The sequence below is a fragment of the Odocoileus virginianus genome, chromosome 32, assembly GCF_023699985.2.
Source record: "Odocoileus virginianus isolate 20LAN1187 ecotype Illinois chromosome 32, Ovbor_1.2, whole genome shotgun sequence".
Lineage (NCBI taxonomy): Eukaryota > Metazoa > Chordata > Mammalia > Artiodactyla > Cervidae > Odocoileus > Odocoileus virginianus.
The window spans coordinates 17,626,908-17,649,226 of NC_069705.1; the positions used below are offsets into that span (position 1 = coordinate 17,626,908).

Here is a 22,319-nt window from a genome sequence, read left to right on the forward strand (position 1 = left end):
CGCTCAGTCATGTCCGATTCTTTGCAAACCTTTGGGCTGTAGTCCTGCCAGGCTCCTGAGTCCATAGGATTTTCCCCATGGGGATTCTCCAGACCAGAATACTGGAGTGGGTTGCCATGCCCTCCTCCAGGGGGTCTTCCTGAGCCAGGGATTGAACTTGCATCTCCTGTGTCTCCTGCATTGCAGGCAGATTCTTTACCCACTGAGCCATGATTTATCTGTTTGCTGTCGTAACCTAATCACTCTCACATAGAAGCACGAAATACATATTTTTTGAACGAGTTAAATTACAGAGTAAGATAGGGAAAAGATAATGTTCATGATCAAAAAGTCTAGTTATTAAAGGACCTGTATGCTTCCTATCTATGGCACAGACCCCAAGTTTTTCAATTTATGAAAATGTGATTTTAACAATTCCTCAGAATTGCTCCTGGTTACCAAAATATTTTGTATATCTAAGTTTCAGAAGTCCTTTGAAAGTTGATTATGTGTTTTGTGTTAGTTTCTAATGTTAGAAGAAAAATATAGAAAATAAATACTCTGGGTACTTCCCTGGTGGTCTGGTGGTTAAGACTTCACCTCCCAATGCAGGGGGTACAGGTTTGATCCCTGGTCGGGGAGCGAAGATCTACATGCCTGGTGGCCCAAAACTAAACAGAAACAACATTGTAACAAATTCAATAAAGACTTTAAAATATATAAATACTCTGGATAAGCGATTTCACACTGACATGTAGGGCTCTTTAAATTGAAAATTATATTTTTCACTTCACATGTAAAATTTTTTCTATTTTGCCATAATTTTCAGTAGCTTCTTAATCTATTAAGTTGATGTGACACATTTAGTTACAGGCTGTTGCTTCCTTTTTTGTTGTTATTTTGAATAATGCTGTTGTAAACATCCTTGTATCTTGAGTTTTTTTCTTTTGAACTAAGTTGTCAGAATAAATTTCCAGAGGTGATGTTTCTGGCTTAAGGGCAGTTTTAGTGGTTAAAACCATACTTTGGTTTGCTCATGGCTTGTAGTGAAATAGTATCAGGGTTATAAAATTTAATACTGTACAGCCTTTGGCATTTCAAGTAATAAAACTGCCATATTAACAAGTGTTAAGTGGTCCTATGTTTTGACATTTTTAGCAGTCTTTTTGCATTAGTTCTTAATGCAATAAGGTATCTTAGTTCTTGAGAGTGTGAATATGAGAGGCATAATGAAAGGACAAACTTGAGAAGTGAAATTAGGAGGTGTGCTAGTGAGTTTCAGTTTGAAAATAGCTCATCTTAGATCATGAATTTCTTACTAAAGAGTAAGTTGGTTTTGTGAAATGTGTATGCAAGTGTCCTTGGGACCTTGCTGAGTATTTTGAGTCTTTGACACTAATTCTACCTAAAACTTTAAGTCTTTAAAACTATGTAAGTTGTCTGTGATTAACTAGAAAATATTGCTGCTTAATAAGTAGGGTCTTACATGTAAGTGGAAATATTTTTCTTTGGACTTAGATAAGCATTTTAAGTAGCATTTTAATTATCAAAACACAGTAATGACAGTACTGATTTTTAGTCCACATGGTTTGTTTAGGTATAAGTCATTTTGGGATCATTAGCCTTTCTTTTGTTTTCTAGTTTACCTTTTAATGCTTAGTATTGAATTCTAAGAATCTAATCCAGTTTTTGAAGTGTCATTTTACTTTATTTTAAAAAATTTGTTTATTTGGCTGCACTGTGCAGGTTGTGGGTTCTTAGTTCCCCAGCCAGCGATTGAACCCAGGCTCACTGCGGTGAAAGCGTCCAGTCCTAACCAATGGACTGTCAGGGAATTCCCTGAAGTGTCATTTTAAACAGGTTGGTCAATTATTCACATTTGTCAAAGTTTTATTGTATATTTAATGAAATAGATACACAAAAAGTGCATATTTAGCTTGTTTTTCCCTTCTAGTAGAAATCTTTTAATTATTCATAGTCAATATTTTAACAGCTGGTCTCAGAAGTTTTTTTTTTCTCAGTAATTGAAGACTGTTTTCAGAGCTTTTGTTCATTCTGTGTAGAGCACTAGACCACTTCAGTTTCACGTTTTCTGATGTTGTCCATCATACTTCTAATAGGGTTTGGTTCATTTTTCAAGTCTTTTACAGTTTTGTTTTTCACACAGCAGCAGCAATCAAGCACTTCATAAAGAAAAGCCAGCACCACCAAAGAAACCACTGTAAATATAAATAAAAGCAAAATGACAAAGCAGGCAGTGTTCCAGTTATCATGGAAAGGGTAAATTTTTGGAACTTGAAAACCAAGGTACTGATAAACAGATGTAGTGGTTTCGTTCCAGAGGCTGGAGCTCAGTGAGGCCATTCTTAGAGACTCTACTTGTATCTCTCCTTTGAACCTATAGAAGGTAGAAAATGAATATATGTAACCAAACTCAACGAATTTGTCAATTAAAATCTCACTTCTAAGATTTGTTAGTTTATATAGACTGTGTGAATCTTCCTTATTTTCTGTCAGAATTAATGCCTAAACAGTGTTCTTAAATTTTTTCTATATTTCTATGTTTATAGAGTATAAAATTCTATAAACCATACCATTTTGTTTTTATATATATCACTTGTTAGACAAGTGTTTATCTTTAAGATTCATATGTAGAAGTTAACTGCTAATGGAGGGAGAAAAAAGGCAGCTGAATTGGTTTAAAATTTGACTAAACCGTTGGTCACAGAACTATTATTTGAAAGAAAAAAAAAGAAAACCAAAACTTAGCATTTTAGAGTTGTGTTCTTCAGACTGGCCCCAGAAAAGCTTTTCTCATACCCTTGTAGAGCCTTCTCACCTTCCTGGTTCAGTGTATTCTGCCTTAGTTCCACGCCTTTAAACTTCCAAGACAGGTGATGTGAATCAGGAAATAATGGCTGAGTGAAAAATAGTAGAGAAAGAAAAGCCAAATAATGACAGTTTTCAGAATAAGGATAATACAGTTTTAGAGTAAAGTTGCCTATGAAGAGACCTTAATCTTAGGATTTTTTTGTTATATATATATACCCATATGATAATCTTAAATGTTTCGTAATACCTAAATGGCCTATGGACAGGAATAGTTAAGAAAAAAAACCAGGCAGATTCAGCATTCCACAGGTATGTATTATTAAATTTTTATTCCATTTCACAAAATTAGCCAGGGAGTTGAAGTTTCACTGTTCTTGCATTGAGCTTTGCTCTTGTTGACCTGATACTTGTTGGGCCTTAAGTGGGACTGTAAGGATTGAAGATTTGATAGTATTAAAAATAAAGAATGACTTTTTATTATCTTAATCTCCAAAAAAATCTTTTTAAGCTTTTTGAAAGAAGTTCTAAAATACATAAATACTAAGAAACTTTTTGAAATGAGAGAATAAAACCCCAGAGTCCCACTTCCCTAAATTCAGTGACTGTTGTCAGTTTCTATGCTTTCTTTTATGAAAGAATTGAATTATTTAGTGTGGTTTTCTTCGCTACATGGTTGTAAGTAGACTTTTATTCTTGTAAATAGGTGTTTATTGATTACCTGCTGTGTAGCAAATACTTTTCTAAGTGCTAGAGATAACTTGTGTGTGAGAGTATGTTTCATTTATAGACAGTTTCAAGGTAGTGTGAAAGTGTATGGTAAATACCCCATACTTATAACACAGCTACATTTCTCAACTCTTGGCCAGTCTATATCTCTGCCCACTTCCATCCCATAGAGTATTTTGAGGCAGATTCCAGACATCATGTCACTTTATCTAGGAATTTTTCAGTATGTATATCTTAAGAGGTGAGGACTCTTTTTTTAAATATAACTGCAGTATCATTTTCACACCAAAAAAGATTAAAGCTTAAGCCCCTTGCCCCCTCAGATGTAACAGTTTAATTCCTTAGTTTTCTGTTTTCCTTATAAATAGAACTTTAAAACTTTGCAGTTAATAAACCAATATTTTCTAAGCTTTTTCTTTTCTTTTCTTTTAAATCTTATTTGTTTGGCAATTCATTTCACCTCCAGATGGACTTGGTTCCTTCCTTCCTTCTTTCGTGTATTTTGAAGGTTAAATTGATGATCCGAGGGCAAAAGTAAAGGTTTAAGTTCATTTTTTCTTGTTGGATTTAAGAATTCTTCCGTTTTATGATGCTTGGTGACCTTTCATCTTGAAATGGGAGACGGGAGACTAATGGACATTAATTGAATCAATTGCTTATGGGAGATACAAAAACACATTGTCTGGCACATGGGTATTTGAGTAACTTACAGTTTTGTGGTGGTGGTTATTTGGTCCCTTAGTTGTGTTCCACTCTTTGATTTGTTACGCCTGTTCTTTGCGACTGTAGCCTAGGCTCTTCTGTCCAGTGGGATTTCAGACTGTGTCAGGAGACCCAGCCTTTCAACGTTACTCTTTTATCTTTTGGTTTTTTCTTTTCCAAGTACACTGTATTAGAAGACAGGGTTTCTGCGTTGCACAGCTCCAGGAGTATCAGTCACGTCTGGTGTGTGGTGCGTGCCTTTCAGATAGAATACAGTGTACGCTGGGGTTGTGCAGTGTGAAGGTCCTGATAGCCTACCCTTCCTCCTCTGCACGGTTGCTGCCTCTGATCTTAGCACCTTTTTCACAAATAGCCAAGTAACCTATAGAAGTTAACTCAAAGGGAGACAAGTTACCTCCTTTTGACCCAGACTTGCTGATAGAGTAGTGTCAGGTATGCGTGTGCACAAATGCCTGAATAATGAAAAAAAATCCTTTTGAATTTTTAGCACTGCTAAAATGCAGATATTCCTTGGAGGGGTAACACAGATTATAAGTTATTTTTGCTTCAGTATGAGTGAGTTTTAGGTTCTTTTTGAAAAACAGAGCTAATAGAGGAGAGGGAGAGGAAGAAGATGAAGGCCTTGGGAAATTGGGGTAAGGGTGTCTTATGTGGATGCCTAAAAACAGGAGGAATTGCTTGAGCCCTATCTAGTAATTTTACCTTGGCCCACCTAGCCCTCTCTAGCACAGATAAAAGTATTCCTTAGGCCTTTCAGGTTGTGATTCAGGTTGTGTTAAGGCCTTTCAGGTTGTGATTCCTTTTTAAAATTTGGAGGTTTCTTTTCTAAATCTGACATTAGAACTGACTGCAGGGAGAATAATGGCAGGGGAGGGAGGAGAGAGTAGAGTGACGCAGTTTCCACATCTTACCTCTCAGATCTAACCTATCCTAATAATTAATTTAAACTTCTGTTTTTTACGACTGATAGCAGAAACATTATTCTAGCAATTTTAAATAAAAAAAGTGTCATTTATAATCTTATCTCCCTAACATATCAAACTTTTAATTTTTTTTTTCTCCTAGAAATTGGCTGTGTAAAATGTATAAGTCATACCTGGTTGAAATTATACTGAATTTACTCCTTTGTATTTTTATTTATTATGAGTAAGTCTTTTTAAATTTGTGGTGACTTTTTAAGACTGGGGAGAAATTATAAAGACTTAATAATTAAGTTATTATTTCAAAATGAAATTTTAGAATGATTAGAAAGTTGGCTTAAGGAACTTTGTATTCTGTTTATTTTTGAAGTGCAAGTGAACTGCTTAAAAAATTTTCGGGTCCCCTTCTCCCTTTAAAAAAAAGAGTGGCAGGGAGGGAAAGAGATGGGACTGGAGAGATAAGGAGAGGAGAGAAGGGGGCAGAGAGACACACACTACATTCACTTACTTGAGGCTAACTTGTACCTGTTGTTGAACTGTTCTACTGGTTACATTAATACAAATAGTCACACAATCAAATGTTACACGTGAATGCCTGACTGTAGTTACCCGGAAAGATCTTTAGGATATGTTGTTAACTGAACAAAGTGCAGGACAGTATGTGGAGGAAAAAGGGAAATAATATGTATTTTTAGTTACTTGGATCTGCACAGGAATCTTGGGGATATACAGAAATTAATAACAATGATTACTTGCGGGGTTGGTTGCAGAGTAGAGTCAGGTGATAGGGATGTGTGTGAAACTTGTCAAGGTGTACCTTGTTATAATCTTTTGGTTTTCGAACCATTTGAATGTAGTTATTCAAAGCCAGAATTACTCCTTGCCTTTGGCTTTTAATAGTTTATTGTGTTTAGATTACTTCTAAAACAGAATTAGTGCATTGTGACTTTAACTAGACTGCGTACTTTATCCACATGCAAACATGCTTATAATAATTATTCTTGGAATGGTGACTATGGATAGATGTATATGCCACCTCCAAGGGAACTTGTAAGTTTTTTGTCATGGGTATCTAAGCAGTTTTCAGAGTATATACGTAGCAGGTTTATGTTGTGAATGATGACAGTTTGCCATTTGTGAATGTGTTAACTCATGAGCAACTCAGAACATTCACCCTTCAGTTAGCTTCTGGGCATAACCTGGAAAAAGTAAGCCCTGTAATATAGATTTACTTTCCACCTTACATGTAATGTGGTTTATTCTTTCATAGTACACTGGAACTCTAATAATTTTGTGTGTTTAGGGTAAAATCTAAATTTTTGATGAGTTAGACATAATTAGATATGTATGTAGAGGGGCTTCCCAGGTGGTGCTAGTGGTAAAGAACCTGCCTGCCAGTACAGGAGACATAAGAGACATGGATTTGATATCTGGGTTGGGAAAATGCCCTGTGCATAGCAGTCCACTTCGGTATTCTTGCTGGGAAAATCTCACGGACAGAGGAGCCTGGGCTATAGTCCATAGGGTCGCATGGAGTCAGAGACAACTGAAGCGACTTAGCATGCACGCGGATATGTAGAAAGTCATTTACCAATAGGATTTTCTTGTATTGTGATACTGTTTTTGAAATTAAAATGTTAATTTATATGCAGCAAATGCTGTAAACGTGCCTTAGAGAAAGTGAGAGAAGAGAGTCAAAGGTGGAAACGGTGGTTATACAAACATATATAATTATATAGATAATTTTTAGTTTTTTTAAATATAAATTCCCTCCACCTAATTTTCCTCCCATTTTAAGGCCCTAGTGAAGTATTTACGGGTATAGGACTTGGAACTGTTCTGGAGCCTTTGAAATGCCAGATTGAAGTAAAGTTATGTTGTTCTATTTATGGAAAAAGCCCTTGAATTGAATTTTGTGGTGCCTTTAAAAGCATATCTCTTTGAAATATGATCAATTAATCGTAATAGCTTTTACATAAAGAATAGCTCACCCAACTCTGGAACTGCCTGGGGTGGGCCATATATCTAGTTAGCTAGGTGAAATGGCAGTGATCCTCTATCTGTATAACTATAGACAGTTACCAGTAAGATGTAGGCTGAGTATAGTGTTAAGACAGTTTGGGAGGTAGGAGTTTCTGTCTGAAGTTTGAGTTATGAGTTAACTGTTCTATTTGACATTTATTTTTATTTGATCTGAGACTGTTTTTGAGCTCTCTTACTTTGGGTAGCAAGCAAGAATATTTCCTAAGCAATTAACCACATTGTACTGAGTATGGAGAAATCTTTCAGCAACCTTTGGGCTTTGTAGGGGATACTTTTCTCATGCTGACAGAACACTGATTATTAGAGAAGGAATAAAAATTATGAAAAAAAACCTTTAAAATTTAAAATAGATTTACCAGCAAAGAAAAGGGCAGAAGTTGAATCTTTAGGTCAGTATATATAGGTAATATTTTAGAACTCTAGCATTTACTAAATAGTTAAATTTTCATGTTTGAATATTTCAAATTCATATAGGATTTGAAATTTGGTCAGCAAGTTGATAGTAATTCTTAGCAGACATGAATGATGGCTCTGAGCTATGAAACTAATCTTATTACCTCAAAAGGTACCCTCCTCCCTCCCTTAACCAATTCTTCTTAGGACATATTTTCATTTTAAAATGTAGTTTATCAAAAAAGATTTACTGTGTATTTATTTTTGAAGATTAGTTTAAGAATAACTGTAATATTGAAATACTGTGATAAATACATATTTCTGTGACATCTAAAAATGAAACATTAAGTAGATTTTTATTTAATAATAGCATGACTTGTATACATATTTCTGTGACATCTAAAAATGAAACATTAAGTAGATTTTTATTTAATAATAGCATGACTTGTATGTTACAGTAATATAGACTTTAAAATTTGACTGTAGGAAATTATTTTAATTAAAATGTATGAAAGTCTAAAGCTCTGGCTCTGAAAATCATCTTGTTGCTTACAGTATAATGCAGCCTAGTAATGGCACTTTTGTGGTCTTTTTATTTTTATATAAAAATCACAGTGTCATTATTGGCCTTCTCTGCACCTACACTTAAAATCAAATAAAAACAATTTTGAATATATTCTCATATTTTCAAAAATATAACAGACTTTAATATAAATGCTTTAAATTTGTATGTATAATCAGAAAGCTTTACTCCTGGATTTGCTTTTAGTCTAGATTCTTCAAGAAAAATCCTTTGTTAAGACAGACCAAACTGCTGAAATGAAATAGCTCAGTGAAAATGAAATTTACAAGTAATCTCTTAATATCAAATGCATATGGCTTACTCTAAGGTCTGGATATAGATCAGGTTCATAGAAAATGTCATGAATTTTCCATTAAGGCACAGATGGTAAGGGCGCTTGTCAAATAGCAAAGGCAGTCTTCATATTTTCATAATAAAATTCTACCAGACAATGACAAGAATAGAGGTTTTTTTGGTCTTCAGTAGGAACAAAGCTTTCTGCTTGGGTATTATGGTAAAATATTCACATTGTATCATAAGAACATGTATTATTAAATGAAAAGATCGCGGAAACCTACCTCCCGTCTGAAAGGCTGCAGTTGAAGTGATGGTACCGTCTGTTTGTAATGCGTTCTGGTGCACAGCTGAGATGGAGCTGCGCTTCTATTGGCTGAGCCACAGGCAGCTGACGGTTCCCTCCGTGTTCATTTGCGTTAAGTCCTGCCACCCGAGTAAATCATTCATAAGCTTGAATAGAGCTGTCTGGGTTCTCAGCGGTCACCCCCTCTTTAGGCCTCATTTGTTGTTGTTTTTAAGCTAAATTTCTGCATAGGAATTTGTGAGTAACAAATTGATGATTCCTTGGTGTTTAGCTGTAGAATTTCTGATCCTTCAGTGGTTATTTAAGGGCTCAGGCTAGAAGCTAATCTCCAGAGAGGCAGTAACCTGGGAAACCAGCAGTCCAGGTTCTCCAGCGTAGTGTTTCCTCCACGAGTTGTGCATGTAATCTCATAAATGATATTCTCTTTTCTCTTCTTTCAACTTGCCATTTCTATAAATCAGACTCTCTGGAAGGGATTATTTCCATGTGGTAGTTTGCTGTAGATGAAATTCTGAGGGAGAAGAAAAAGAAAAAAGGTTTTTATCTCTACTAGCTGAGAGAGGGTTAACTTTGGAAGGTACATCAGCGATACTAAGAAAACCGTCTGGGAAAGTTGAATTGCAAAAGAACCCTCAGTTGGATGTTTAGAGATAGAATGATGTTTCTATTATGGTTTATTAGAGTTGTGGTCTAAGTGTAACAGTCAGGTTTTATCTGTGAGAGTGGCCATTAGAACAGCAGCAGGCTGGGTTAGTGCTTGCTGTGCAGACTTATTTTTTAAAATTTTGAATAAGTCACATTTGTTTCTAAGACTAGTAAAGGAGTATGTGGAAATAATCTTACTACGTTCATTTGTTCAGTCAACTAATAATTATTGTTTACTACTCCTGGCGTTAAGCACTGGAGACCTTGTAAACAAAACTGTATATGCTTCATGATTGACCATTTGCATGGTGCTTATCCTTAGCATATTGTCCTTAGCTATTCATAGTCTTCCCAGTTAGTTGTTTATTTACTATTATAGGATGAATGTATTACTTCAATAAGAATTCACTAAATATGTATTTATGAATTCCTGTTTTCTGATAAAATATCCAGTTGGAAATGGAATAATCGTGTTAAATGCTGACTAATGATTCTTACACCAGGCACTTCACAGTTTACCACTGGATTAGAATCTTTAGTCTGCCACTTATTAGTCTGTTTTCTTATGTTCAAAATGAGACCGTAAAAACCTTTTAAATAGGATTTCTGGGAGGGATTAAATGAGAAAACCATTTTAGCATGACTCTTGGCAATAGTCAGTGTTCAGTGAAGGTTAGTTACTGCTGTTTGTTATGAGTGTCCTGAACACCTTGGGAAAATGAACTACATAGGAAGTATATCATAATTGAAATAGCAAATGTGAAGGCACACCTGTAAGGCATTCTTAATGTTATTTCAGAAAACATAAAGTAGACTTTAATGTGTCAATTAAGTTATATTAAAGTTGTAGCAGTTATTCTGAAAGGAAAATTGCATATGAGGTTTCATTTTAGTCTAAAAAAATCATATTCAATAAAGCCTTTTCACTAACTAATCTCAAAGGAATATTATGCTGCCTTCTAGAAGCTGTTCTTTTGGATCTCTGACAGTTGTTCCATTTGACTTGCGGTTATTCTAATGCATTCTTTTGTTTAAATTATTATTACCAAACTGGTGCCAGAAATTGACTCTCCCTGCTTTTATTTAACCTCTTCCATTGTGGATCAGCCACATGGGAACTTTATAGCATGTGATCTGATTCCTTGCTAATAGAATGTGTGCTTCTGAAATGTCTTCCTAGTATTTACAATGAATTTTTCGCTCTTGCTACCTATGACTTGTAGAATGCATTTGTGATGCAATGGTAGCATTCAGATTTCTGCCTGTAAATATGCAACAGAATGGTATATGTTCTGAACCAAATGATCTATATAAATTGCTCCTTGTATCATGCTGCTGTCATTTTAAAGTTTTCATGTTTATACAGTGGTACTGCTTACATTTTTTATTCCAATATATCTCTGAAGTTGACTTTAAAATAGTTATGGGATCATACTTTTTAATAATTCCCATTGACCAATACCTATTTGTTTTACATTGATAAGCAGAAATGGATGTAATTGGTGATAAATTGAACTTTTTATCCCTTACAAGTAATCTACTCACTTCTCATGGTTTTTTAAGGTTGTTAGAAAAGCACTATGGATCAGGTTGTGATTTGTATTGTCCTCTTGTTTTGGAGGAAATCTAGTCAGACTTAAGGAAGGTGAGATTAAAGGTGCTTAGAAAATAAATATATTCTAATGCTTTTGAAGTATTTATACTTTGTTTCCATCCTCAGAAAATAGATAGTTACTACACATGTAAAGATTTTGAATTTATCACCAAAATTTCACAGGGTGGAATTTTCTAGATAGGAAAACTCAATAAATATTTTACCAGATTTAAAATCATCTTAGCTGCTTAAAAGTAGATAATCACATCTAATATGAAAATGTTGTAATTGTTTCTTGAACTTCATTTTCAGATCATAGCAATGGATCATTTAATTTGAAAGCTCTATCAGGAAGCTCTGGATATAAGTTTGGTGTTCTAGCTAAGATTGTGAATTACATGAAGGTAAGTACTTTTCTCAACTAAGAAAAATTCTTTTGGTTTTTGGCAGAAAAGGGGGATTGGAATTTTCAGAAGTAAATTTGTATATACACGTCAAAATTTATCAAATTGTATGTTTCACTATGTGGTTTATTGTATGCCTATTATACCTCAGTAAAACTAAAAAAATATTTAACGCTTCAAGCTTTTTACGTTGTAGCAAGTTAGCTTTGCAGTGAGTCGTCTAAGTATATTTTATTTACAGTATAGAATGTTAGTTGAAGTACACAGTATGAGCCCACCATTTCACTTAATAAAATTGTGCTCAGACAGTAGAGATAGCCGTCTCTTAATTAGTCAATACCTGTTGGCAAAAGCAGTGAAAAAATGTGAATGATTTACTGGATCTTGCTTCCATTGATGGTGAGAAGTAAAAAACACTACATAGTTCAGGGAGATGGTGGTGGTGGCTTTTCTACATCTTGGAGGGGAAAAATCAAGATTTACTGAGGGTCTTAGAAAAGCTTTGACTTCAGAAGAATTAGAATTTAATGTTTGATGGGAGATTTAGTATTTTTGGAAGTAGATTTTGAAGTTTGATGATACAACATTTTGGCTTTACTGAAGATTCTAAGCCCTAACTTACTGTATCAAAGTGAAATTTCATTTAGCTAAAAATAAAATGTTTAAGTGATTTCAGATTTAACCTCTTTGTCTGCCAAACTCATATTCTGTTTAGTTAGTACTTGCACCTCTTTCAAAAGTCATGGAAAATACTACTGATATATTTGTTGTTATTTCATGTTTGAGCTGTTTGTTCCTTAGTATATAAATCAGATTTATGTGAAGGCTTTTCTTTTGTAATTTAAGAGAACTTGGTATCTGTCTGGCTATATCTGAAATCTGTGGTTTGTATTTAATTTTTGGTAGAAATCTATAATTTCCCATTATTGAGTAATATACTCTGATATTTAGGCATTCATCTTTCATTCCATCCATCCATTCCCTCACATGGTAAACAATTATTAAAACCTACTGTATCCTGTTAGGGGCAGCAGAGAATAAGATGGTTAGGTAGCATTACCAGCTCTGTGAACATGAATTTGAGCAAACTCCAGGAGATACTGGAGGACAGAGAAGCCTGGTGTGCTACAGTCCATGAGGTTGCAGGGTTGGACATGACTTTGCAGCTGAACAACAATACTCTATGCTAATTGTGGCACGGATAGTATGAATACCCAGACGAATGTATGCCCTTGAGGCTATCAGCCTTTTGAGAGAGACTGACATTTACATCTCATATTTTTGGTACTTTATAGCTTTGTTAATCTAGAACAGCGATCTTAAAATTTTTACTCAAATGTTCCCCGAAACAGTTTTGAAAAACTGTGTTCCTTTGTACATAGTTAAATTGATAAGTATAATTTTTCAGCAGAATTTTTGTGTAAATGAATTGACCCACTCCAGTATTCTTGCCTGAAGAAAGAGTCGGACACGACTAAGTGACTAACTTTCTACTTTCACAGTTTGTATTAGTTTCAGGTGTATGGCAAAGTGATTCAGATGGCTTTCCCGTTATAGGGTACTAAATAGTGTGTATCTGTTGACCCCAAACTCTTGTTACTCCCTGCTCACCTCCCCCCTACCCACTGTGTTCCCCTTCGGCAGCCACAAGTTTGTTTTCCATGTTCAGTCTATTTCTGTTTTAACAGAAGTATGCATAGTGACACAGGATGAAATTACTGGCATACTTTAATATTTTAAATAAAATAGAGCACTCTTAAATTTATCTTAGGGAATCTAAATGCCATTTTTTAAAAATATAAAAACAAACTTCAGTGGTTGGAAATTTTAATTATTTTTCCTTTCAACTTATATGGTAGTCTGTTACTCCTGCCGAATTTTATGCAAGTTTTACATATTTTAGTGTTCAGGAATCTTCTATTGAGCATCTATCAAACTCCTTTGTCACGGCACTGTGTATATGCAATAAGGGATGTTTTCCCTGTGACCATAAGGGTTAAATATTTTCTGGTTTGAGTTACAATTATTCTTACCACATAGTTGCTTGGAATAACATAAATACATTAAAATTTTGATTAAAATGTACTTTGTATGTAATTATACAACAAATCAATTTTTACTGAAATAAATGGAGCTGTCTTTCTCCAGTGGTTCTTGTATCTGGAGATAATATTTTTTAATAGAATGAAATAGGATTTGACATCAATTTCTGGTCTTATTTTGGGATTTTGTAGTGCTGAAATATAAATATGTTTATTGATAATAAATATGTTTATTCTAATAGAAATTTTGTGGTAGAAAACCTTACCGGTTGTGTGCCAAAAATCACATAGTGACTTATCATCAATCATTTCTCAGTTGACAGTTCTGAGGTCCGCCTTCAGTTTTGTTGAATGCAAAAGAATGGGAATCACCTAATTAGCCAAAGAATTTGTTACCTTGTCCTTAACCATTTGTCTAGTTCTACGACATAAGTCAAAAAAAGTTTTATTGAGACTCAATAAATAAGTGATTATATCAGTTTCCTCCTCTTCTCCGTTCAGGCACTTTTGTTAATCTCATACATTCAGAAGCAGTTGAAAAATAAAAATGCTAGTTTCAACAGTTTTCCCAATGCAGTTTTTAATGAAATATTTTTATGTTTATAAATATATCTTTGCCAAAGCTGTCATGTTGAAGGTTTAACATATTCAATTTATGGAAATTTTTTCTTGGTTAATAAAGCTAGTTTCTACTCTTGGGCCAACAGTATATATCAAACTTATTTTTTAATCATTAAATATCTTTTACTGTTGTTGTTTTGTTCAGTCGCCCAACACTTTGTGACCCCATGGGCTGTAGCACGCCAGGCTTCCCTGTCCTTGACTGTCTCCCAGAGCTTGCTCAAACTCATGTCCATTGAGTCAGCGATGCCATCCAACCATCTCATCCTCTGTCATCCCCTTCTCCTCTTGCCTTCAGTCTTTCCTAGCATCAGGGTCTCTCCGATGAGTCGGCTGTTTGCATCAGGTGGCCAGAGTATTGGAGCTTCAGTATCCGTCCTTCGAATGAATATTCAGGATTGATTTCCTTTAGAATTGACTGGTTTGATCTTGCTGTCCAAGAAACTCTCAAGAGTCTTCTCCAGCGCCACAGTTTGAAAGCATCGGTTCTTTGGTGCTCAGCCTTCTTTATGGTCCAACTCTCATATCTCTACATGCCTACTGGAAAAACCACAGCTTTGACTGTGTACCTTTGTCAGCAAATCAGTGCAGACAAGGACTGCAGCCATGAAATTAAATGCACCTTTAATCCATTGTCTAGGTTTGTCATAGCTTGTTTTCCAAGGAGCAAGCGTCTTTTAATTTCATGGCTGTAAGTCACCATCTGCAGTGATTTTGAAACCTAAGAAAATAAAGTCTGTCACTGTTTCCGTTTTTCCCCCCATCTGTTTGCCATGAAGTGATGGGACTGGATGCCATGATCTTACTATTTTGAATGTTGAGTTTTAAACCAGGTTTTTCACTCTCTTTTTTCACCTTCATCAAGAGGCCCTTTAGTTCCTCTTCACTTTCTACCATAAGGGTGGTGTCATCTGCATATCTGAGGTTATTGATACTTCTCCCAGCAATCTTGATTCCAGCTTGTGCTCCATCCAGCCCAGCATTTTGCATGATATACACAGCATATAAGTAAATAAACAGAGTGACAATATACAGCCTTGACATGCTCCTTTCCCAATTTGGAACCAGTCTGTTGTTCCATGTCCGGTTCTAGCCATTGTTTCTTTACCTGCATACAGATTTCTCGGGAGGCTGGTAAGGTGGTCTGGTATACCCATCTCTTGAAGAATTTTCCACAGTTTGTTGTGATCTACACAGTCAAAGGCTTTAGCGTAGTTAATGAAGCAGAAGTAGATGTTTTTCTGGAACTCTTGCTTTTTCTGTGATCCAGCAGATGCTGGCAATTTGATCTCTGGTTCCTCTGCCATTTCTAAGTCCAGCTTATATATCTGGAAATATATAAGTCTATAAGTTTTGAGCATTTCTTTGCTAGCATGTGAAATGAACACAATTGTGTGATAGTTTGAACATTCTTTGGCATTGCTGTTTTTTGGAATTGAAAAGAAAACTGACTTTTTCCAGTTCTGTGGCCACTGTTTTCCAAATTTGCTGGCATATTGGGTGCAGCAGTTTAACAGCACCATCTTTTAGGATTTGAAATAGCTCAGCTGGAATTTTATCACCTCCACTAGTTTTGTTCATAGTAGTGCTTCCTAAGGCCCACTTGACTTCACATCCCAGGATGTCTGGCTCTAGGTGAGTGATCACACCTTCGTGGTTATCTGGGTCATAAAGACCTTTTTTGTATAGTTCTTCTGTGTATTCTTACTATCTTAATATCTTCTGCTTCTGTTAGGTCCATACCGTTTCTGTCCTTTATTGTGCCCATCTTTGTGTGAAATGTTGCCTTGGTTTCTCTAATTTTCTTGAAGAGATCTCTAGTCTTTCCCATTCTATTGTTTTCCTCTATTTCTTAGCATTGATCACTGAGGAAGGCTTTCTTCTCTCTCCTTGCTCTTCTTTGGAACTCTGCATTCAAATGGTATAACTTTCCTTTTCTCCTTTGCCTTTCGCTTCTGTTCATTTTTCAGCTATTTGTAAGGACTCCTTAGGCAACCTGCCTCTTGGCCTTTCTTTTTATTGGGGACGGTTTCGATCACTGCCTCCTGTACAATGTCACCAACCTCAGTCCATAGTTCTTCAGGTATTCTGCCTATCAGATCTAATCCCTTGAATCTATTTGTCATTTCCACTGTATAATAAGGGATTTGATTTAGTACCTACCTGAATGGCTAGTGGTTTTCCCTATGTTCAATTTGAGCCTGAATTTTGCAATGAGGAGCTGATGATCTGAGCCACAGTCAGCTCCATGTATTCTTTTTGCTGACTGTATAGAGCTTCTCCATCTTCGACTGTAAAGAATATAATCAGTCAGTATTCGGTACTGACCATTTGGTGATGTCCACGTGCAGAGTCATCTCTTGGGTTTTTGCAAAAGGGTGTTTGCTCTGACCAACATGTTCTCTTGACAAAACTCTGTTAGTCTTTTCCCTGCTTCATTTTGTACTCTGAGGTCAAACTTACCTGTTACCCAGGTATCTCTTGACTTCCTACTTTTGCTTTCCAGTTCTCTATGATGCAAAGGACATCTTTTTTTTGGTGTTATATCCAGAGGTCTTGTAGGTCTTCATAGAGTCATTCAACTTCATTTTCTTTGGCATTAGTGGTTGGGGCATAGACTTGGATTACTGTGGAATTGAATGGTTTGCCTTGGAATGAGATCATGCTGTCGGTTTTGAGATTGCATCCAAATATACTGCATTTCAGACTCTTTCATTGACTGTGAGGGCTACACCATTTCTTCCAAGGGATTCTTGCCCAAGTAGTAGATACAGTGGCCATCTAAATTAAGTTCACCTATTCCCATCCATTTTAGTTCATTGATTTCCTAAAATGTCCATGTTCCCTCTTGCTGTCTCCTATTTGAACACAACCAAACCTTGGATATGGACCTAACATTCATTGACCTTGATTCATGGACCTAATATTCCAGTTTCCTATGCAGTATTGTTCTTTATTATGTCGGAGTCTACTTTCACCACCAGACACGTCCACAGCTGTGAGTCATTTCTGCTTTGGCCCAGCCTCTTCATTCCTTCTGAAGCTTATTTCTCTGCTCTTCTCCAGTACCTGCTGACCTGGGGGTTCATCTTTCAGTTTCACAGCTTTTTCCCTTTTCATACAGTTCATGGGGTTCAAGGCAAGAATACTGAAGTGATTTGCCGTTCCCTTCTCCAGTGGACCATGTTTTGTCAGAATTCTCCACCATGACCTGTCCATCTTGGGTGGCCCTACACGGCATGGCTTAGTTTCATTAAGTTACATAAAGCTGTAATCCATGTGATCAGTTTGGCTAGTTTTCTGTGATTATGGTTTTCATTCTGTCTGTCCTCTGATGGATGAGGATAAGAGGCTTGTGCAAGCTTCCTGATGGAAGGGACTGCCTGACTGTGGGGATAACCGGGTCTTGCTCTGGTGGACAAGGCCTTGCTCAGTATATCTTTAATTCAGTTTTCTGCTGATGGGTGGGGCTGTGTTCCCTCCCTTTAGTTTGGCCTGAGGCCTAATTATGGTAGGGGTAATGACAGTAATGGCGACCTCTGACCTCTTCCAAAAAGACTTATGCCAGCAAGTCAGTGTCCCTGACCCCACGGCAGGCCACTGTCAACCCATGCCTCCTCCAGAGACTCCCAGATACTCACAGCCAGGTCTGGCTCAGTCTCTTGTGGGGTCAGTGCTCCTTTCTCCTGGGTCTTGGTGAGCACACGGTTTTGTTTGTGCCCACCAAGAGTCTCTGTTTCCCCAGTCCTGTGGAAGTTCTGTATCAAGTCCTGCTGACCTTCAAAGTCAGATTCCCTGGGGATTCTCATTCCCTTTGTTGGATCCCCAGGTTGGGAAGTCTGTTGTGGGACCTAGAACTTTTGCAACAGTGTGAGAACTTTTTTGGTATAATTGTTCTCCAGTTTGTGTTTCGCCATCCTGGTGGGTCTATATTTATAGGGGCTGATGGTGACGTCGTCCGAGAGGACTTAGCTACAAGTCATGCCTCCCAGGACTGCTACTGTCAGAGCCCCTGTCCCCACGGCAGGCCACTGCTGACCCATGCCTCCGCAGGAGACTGAAACTCTCACAGGCAGGTCTGGCTCAGTCTCTTGTCGGCCTCACTGCTGCTTTCCCTGGTTCTGGTGCCGACAAGGTTTTGTTTGTGACCTCCAAGCATCTCTGGCCGGTGTGAGGTATTTGATTTTAAATGTGATTGTGTCCCTCCTGTCATCTTGCTGTGGCTCCTTGGACATAGTGTATCCTTTTTGGTGGGTTCCAACATTCTCCTCTTGAAGATTGTGCAGGAGCTAGTTGAGATTTTAGTGTTCTCGCAGGAGAAGATGAGCGCCATCTTCTAAGGTCTAGTAATCTTAACGATCTTTCACTATTAAGTTTGAATAAAAAGGTTAATATTTTAAGTAATAATCACTGAGAAATATAGTATGGAATGAATACTAACAGATACTACTAAGGTAGTTGAGTTTAAAATTACATGCATAAAAAGAATGAATTTGTTCATTTTTATAAAAATTGAAAAAATAAATATGTGGTTTGCCATCATGTTACATTGCAATGTTAAAAATGAAATAATCAAATGTTTATGAAGCAAGGGTGTGTTAAATCGTGTTACTCCTTTTCTAAATGTTTGTGTACCTTTTAATCTCTAGTATTCAGCCTTTAGTTATAAATAAATGGAATGGTTCAGAAATAACTGTAAATTTTAGTTTGGGGTGATTAATGAAGGAGAAGGATACTTTTGCTAAAAACGAATTGGTTTTATAGCTAGCTATGACTTACTTTTTCAATAGGAGGTAGAAATATTATTTAAAAGCTGTAATGAGAATTGACTAATTAGAATAAAAATTTTATGGTATGATTTGATTGAGTAGGTTTTAACTACCACCTTGAATAATGCACATTCAGTCTAAAACAGTTCATATGTGGTTTTTGTCTGTGCATTTTATGTAGCATAATTTGAACATTTTGGTAGTCCCAGAAAATATTTGTTACATTGAAAAGAATCAACCTCCTTTACTGATTTTTCTTCATTTCTTTAAATGTGCTTTTCCTTCAAGCTAATAAATGTTCAAGGAATGGATTTTGAGAATTACTGAAGAGATTACTTATCTGAAAATACTTGGAAAAAAGTTTACTTTTATCATTAGAGGTTTCTTGTCAATGGTTCCTTTCCTTGGAGATTCTCCCCTAAAAGCAATGTGTTGTTGGACAGTATGGCATGAATGTGGGGTGTGTGGAGGTGGAAGAGAGAGAGTTATTGAAAGGTTTGGCTCTCAATTGCCCACAAACTGTAATTCATCAGAATTCAGAATTTAGAATGTCCTAGCCAGGGTCCTATTTAAGAAACCAGAAGCCCTGTCTATAGTGGATAGTGTATGATACTTCAGTTATCATTTATGAAGGCTTCACCCAAACAGCATTTTTTTTTTTGAGTCCCTGGAGTTTTAGTATGCCTTCAGGCAATGCATTATAAGTTCTGGGTGAAGGTGAGAGTTATAACTTTTTTTTTTTTTTTTAGTAAAAAGAGGGTGGCTCTGTTTTGAAAGGGAAAGAGTACATGTGAAAGATAATCTGTAAACGCTTTCTAGAAAAGTTTTCGACTCTGAAAAGCTGATAAAGCCAGGAACTTAGAAAAAAAACAAGGCAAAACAAAATGCTCCTCATAGTTTACTCATTCACTGATGGAAGAGCTCTCTTTAATTGCTTAATGAGAATTAAGTAGAAATTATATGGAGAAGGTTCAGCAGACACCATTAGCTCCATATGAGACACTGTTCTGATTCTCAGATGGCAAGTTAATGGTGTACTCTGCTTTTGATCGAATGATTTTTGTCTTGATCTCACTATATTACCCCTTTAGGTGATTGTACCTCAGTTATATAAAACATCATGTTGAAAACATTAGTGTGGTTTAGCCTAGCTCAGTGGTTCTCAAAGTGTCATTCTCCAACCAGTGGCATCAGCATCTCCTGGGGACTTGTAAGAAGTGCATATTCTTGGGCCCTTTCCTGGGTCTACTGATCTGAAACTCTGGGGGTGCAGCTCAGCAGTCCGGGTTTTCACAAGCCCTTCAGGTGATTCTGATTCACACTGACGGTTGAGAACCACTGGGCTAGCTTCTGTCTGAATTAATTCAGACAATCATATTTGAATTTCAAAACTCTGAAGTTTAGAGAAATTAAATGACTTGACTCATAGGCACATCTTTGGTTGACAGCAGGGTTGGGTCAAGAACCTGGATTTATTTACAGTTTTAAGTGAATTTAAGTTATAGACCAGTATCTCTCATAAATACAGGTGTAAAAATCCTTAAAAAGATAGGAACAAACCAAATCCACTCATATCTAAGAAGTATACTATGTCATGATGAAGTAGAGTTTACTTTAAGAATGTTAGAGTTTTTACTATTTGAAAATCAATCAGTGTGAGTCCGGAGAAGGCAATGGCACCCCACACCAGTACTCTTGCCTGGTAAATCCCATGGACGGAGGAGCCTGGTAGGCTACAGTCCACGGAGTCTCGAAGAGTCCGACAGGACTGAGCAACTTCACTTTCACTTTTCACTGTCATGCACTAGAGAAAGAAGTGGCAACCCACTCCAGTGTTCTTGCCTAGAGAATCCCAGGGACAGAGGAGCCTGGTGGGCTGCCGTCTATGGGGTCGCACAGAGTCAGACACGACTGACGCGACTTAGCAGCAGTATGAGTCGTATTAACAGAACAAATAAGAAAAATCATAGGATCATTTTAGATACAGAAAATGCTTCTGATAAAAGCTGATACCCGTTTATGATAAAAACTTGTAACAAGTTAGTAATAGAAGCAGAGTTCCTTAGGACAATAGAATGGCCTTTCTCAATCTTGTTGTTCAGTTGCTGAGTCATGTCTGACTTGGCGACCCCAAGGACTGCAGCACACAAGGCTTCCTTGTCCTTCACTATCTCCCAGAGTTTGCTCAAACTCATAGACTGCCGGACATGACTGAAGTGACTTAGCAGCAGCAGCAACAATCTTGTTACTCTGAAGGAAGCCTTGAAATAAGTTGTAGGTCTCAGGGAGCTCTTATTTTAAAAAATCATTACACCTACAGCTCATGTACGTTACTTAATCTGTAGTTGTGACTGTCATAGCCAATAATAATTGTTCATTTAAGTAGAGAATACGATTTTCTTTTTATGTGTTTTGCCCTATTTATTAGCCTACTCTTTATGTGTGTGAGATTCCGCCTCTCCAGAAAGGATATCAACTCTAATGCAAGTTGGTAGTATAGGTAAACTTCAGGTTTTTCTTAGTTTTTAAAAATTAGTTTGTTTTTGGCTGTGCTGGATCTTCGTTGCTGCATGGACTTTTCTCTAGTTGCGGCGAGGGGGCTGCTCTCTAGTGGTGATGTACAGGCTTCTCACTGCCGTGATTCTCTTGTGGAGTGTGGGTTCTCTGATGCGAGGGCTGCAGTAGTTGGGGCACACGGGCTTAGCTGCTCCTCAGCATGTGGGATCTCCTCATATCAGGGATCCAATCCACTGAGCCACCAGGGAAGCTCCTGTAATTTTTTTTTTTAACCTTACTCAGGTAGGCAGTTTACTTGTTCACAAATGAGCAGATGAGCCAGAGAAAGAGTCCTTCAGCCAGGCGTACTTTTTCATTGAAAAGGAGGGAAAATATTGTTTGATTTTTGTCATGTCGTCCTTCTTCATCTACATTTCAGTAACGCTTGAGACTTAGTGACATCCTTCCTCGCTCTCAAACCCAAATAGCAGGATTTCCTTTTGCTGCATGATTTTTCCAAAGATTCTGTTTTCTTTTGAAAATCAGAAGTCACTGTAAGTCAGAACATTTTTTTTCTAGAGCCTTGCAGAAACTTGTTCAACTGGTTCGTGTAATTAAAAAAAAAAGTCTGCAAAGAAAGCTGATTCCTGCAGTCCTTTTTCATCTTCAGAGCACTCAGTGAAGTATGGTTTCCTATTTTCTTGAAAGCACTTCTGTAACTCACCTGTCAGCTTAAATGTTCTTTGAGAGAAATCTGCTAAGCCACTGGATTTCTGTATGCAGCAGCAGATTTCTGTGCCCAAGTGTACTGGTCTTTGTGTAACAAAGCAGACCATTATTGTACCATTATTTAAGACATTTTTCATTTCCAAAGGTTTTTGATACTGGAACCTCTCTGAAGAAATCAGTGTGTTGTGGTAACATCATTATTTATAAGTATGTGTGTGTGTGTGTTTTTAAACGAGAGGT

The 22,319-nt window shown here is 36.7% G+C and overlaps 2 protein-coding genes across 3 annotated transcripts in view; one reads left to right on the plus strand and one right to left on the minus strand.

Moving 5' to 3' along the window:
• GTF2E2 (general transcription factor IIE subunit 2) overlaps positions 1-22,319 on the plus strand; it is a 79,971-nt gene that overhangs the window by 11,638 nt on the left and 46,014 nt on the right. Inside the window, exon 3 of the mRNA XM_020879072.2 lies at positions 11,331-11,422. Coding sequence (XP_020734731.2) covers positions 11,331-11,422 — 92 coding nt within the window. The remainder of the gene's footprint in view (positions 1-11,330; positions 11,423-22,319) is intronic.
• Positions 1,849-8,857, minus strand: SMIM18 (small integral membrane protein 18). 2 transcript variants are annotated; one of them, XM_020879075.2, is made up of 3 exons: positions 8,757-8,857; positions 2,819-2,897; positions 1,849-2,377 (listed from the first exon to the last, which is right to left on the minus strand). In XM_020879075.2, the coding sequence occupies exon 3, from the start codon at positions 2,341-2,343 to the stop codon at positions 2,047-2,049; it is 297 nt and encodes a 98-aa protein (XP_020734734.1). In that variant the 5' UTR covers positions 2,344-2,377; positions 2,819-2,897; positions 8,757-8,857; the 3' UTR covers positions 1,849-2,046. The 2 variants fall into 2 exon arrangements, with proteins under 2 accessions (XP_020734734.1, XP_070316038.1); XM_070459937.1 differs by lacking the exon at positions 8,757-8,857 and adding an exon at positions 4,248-4,442.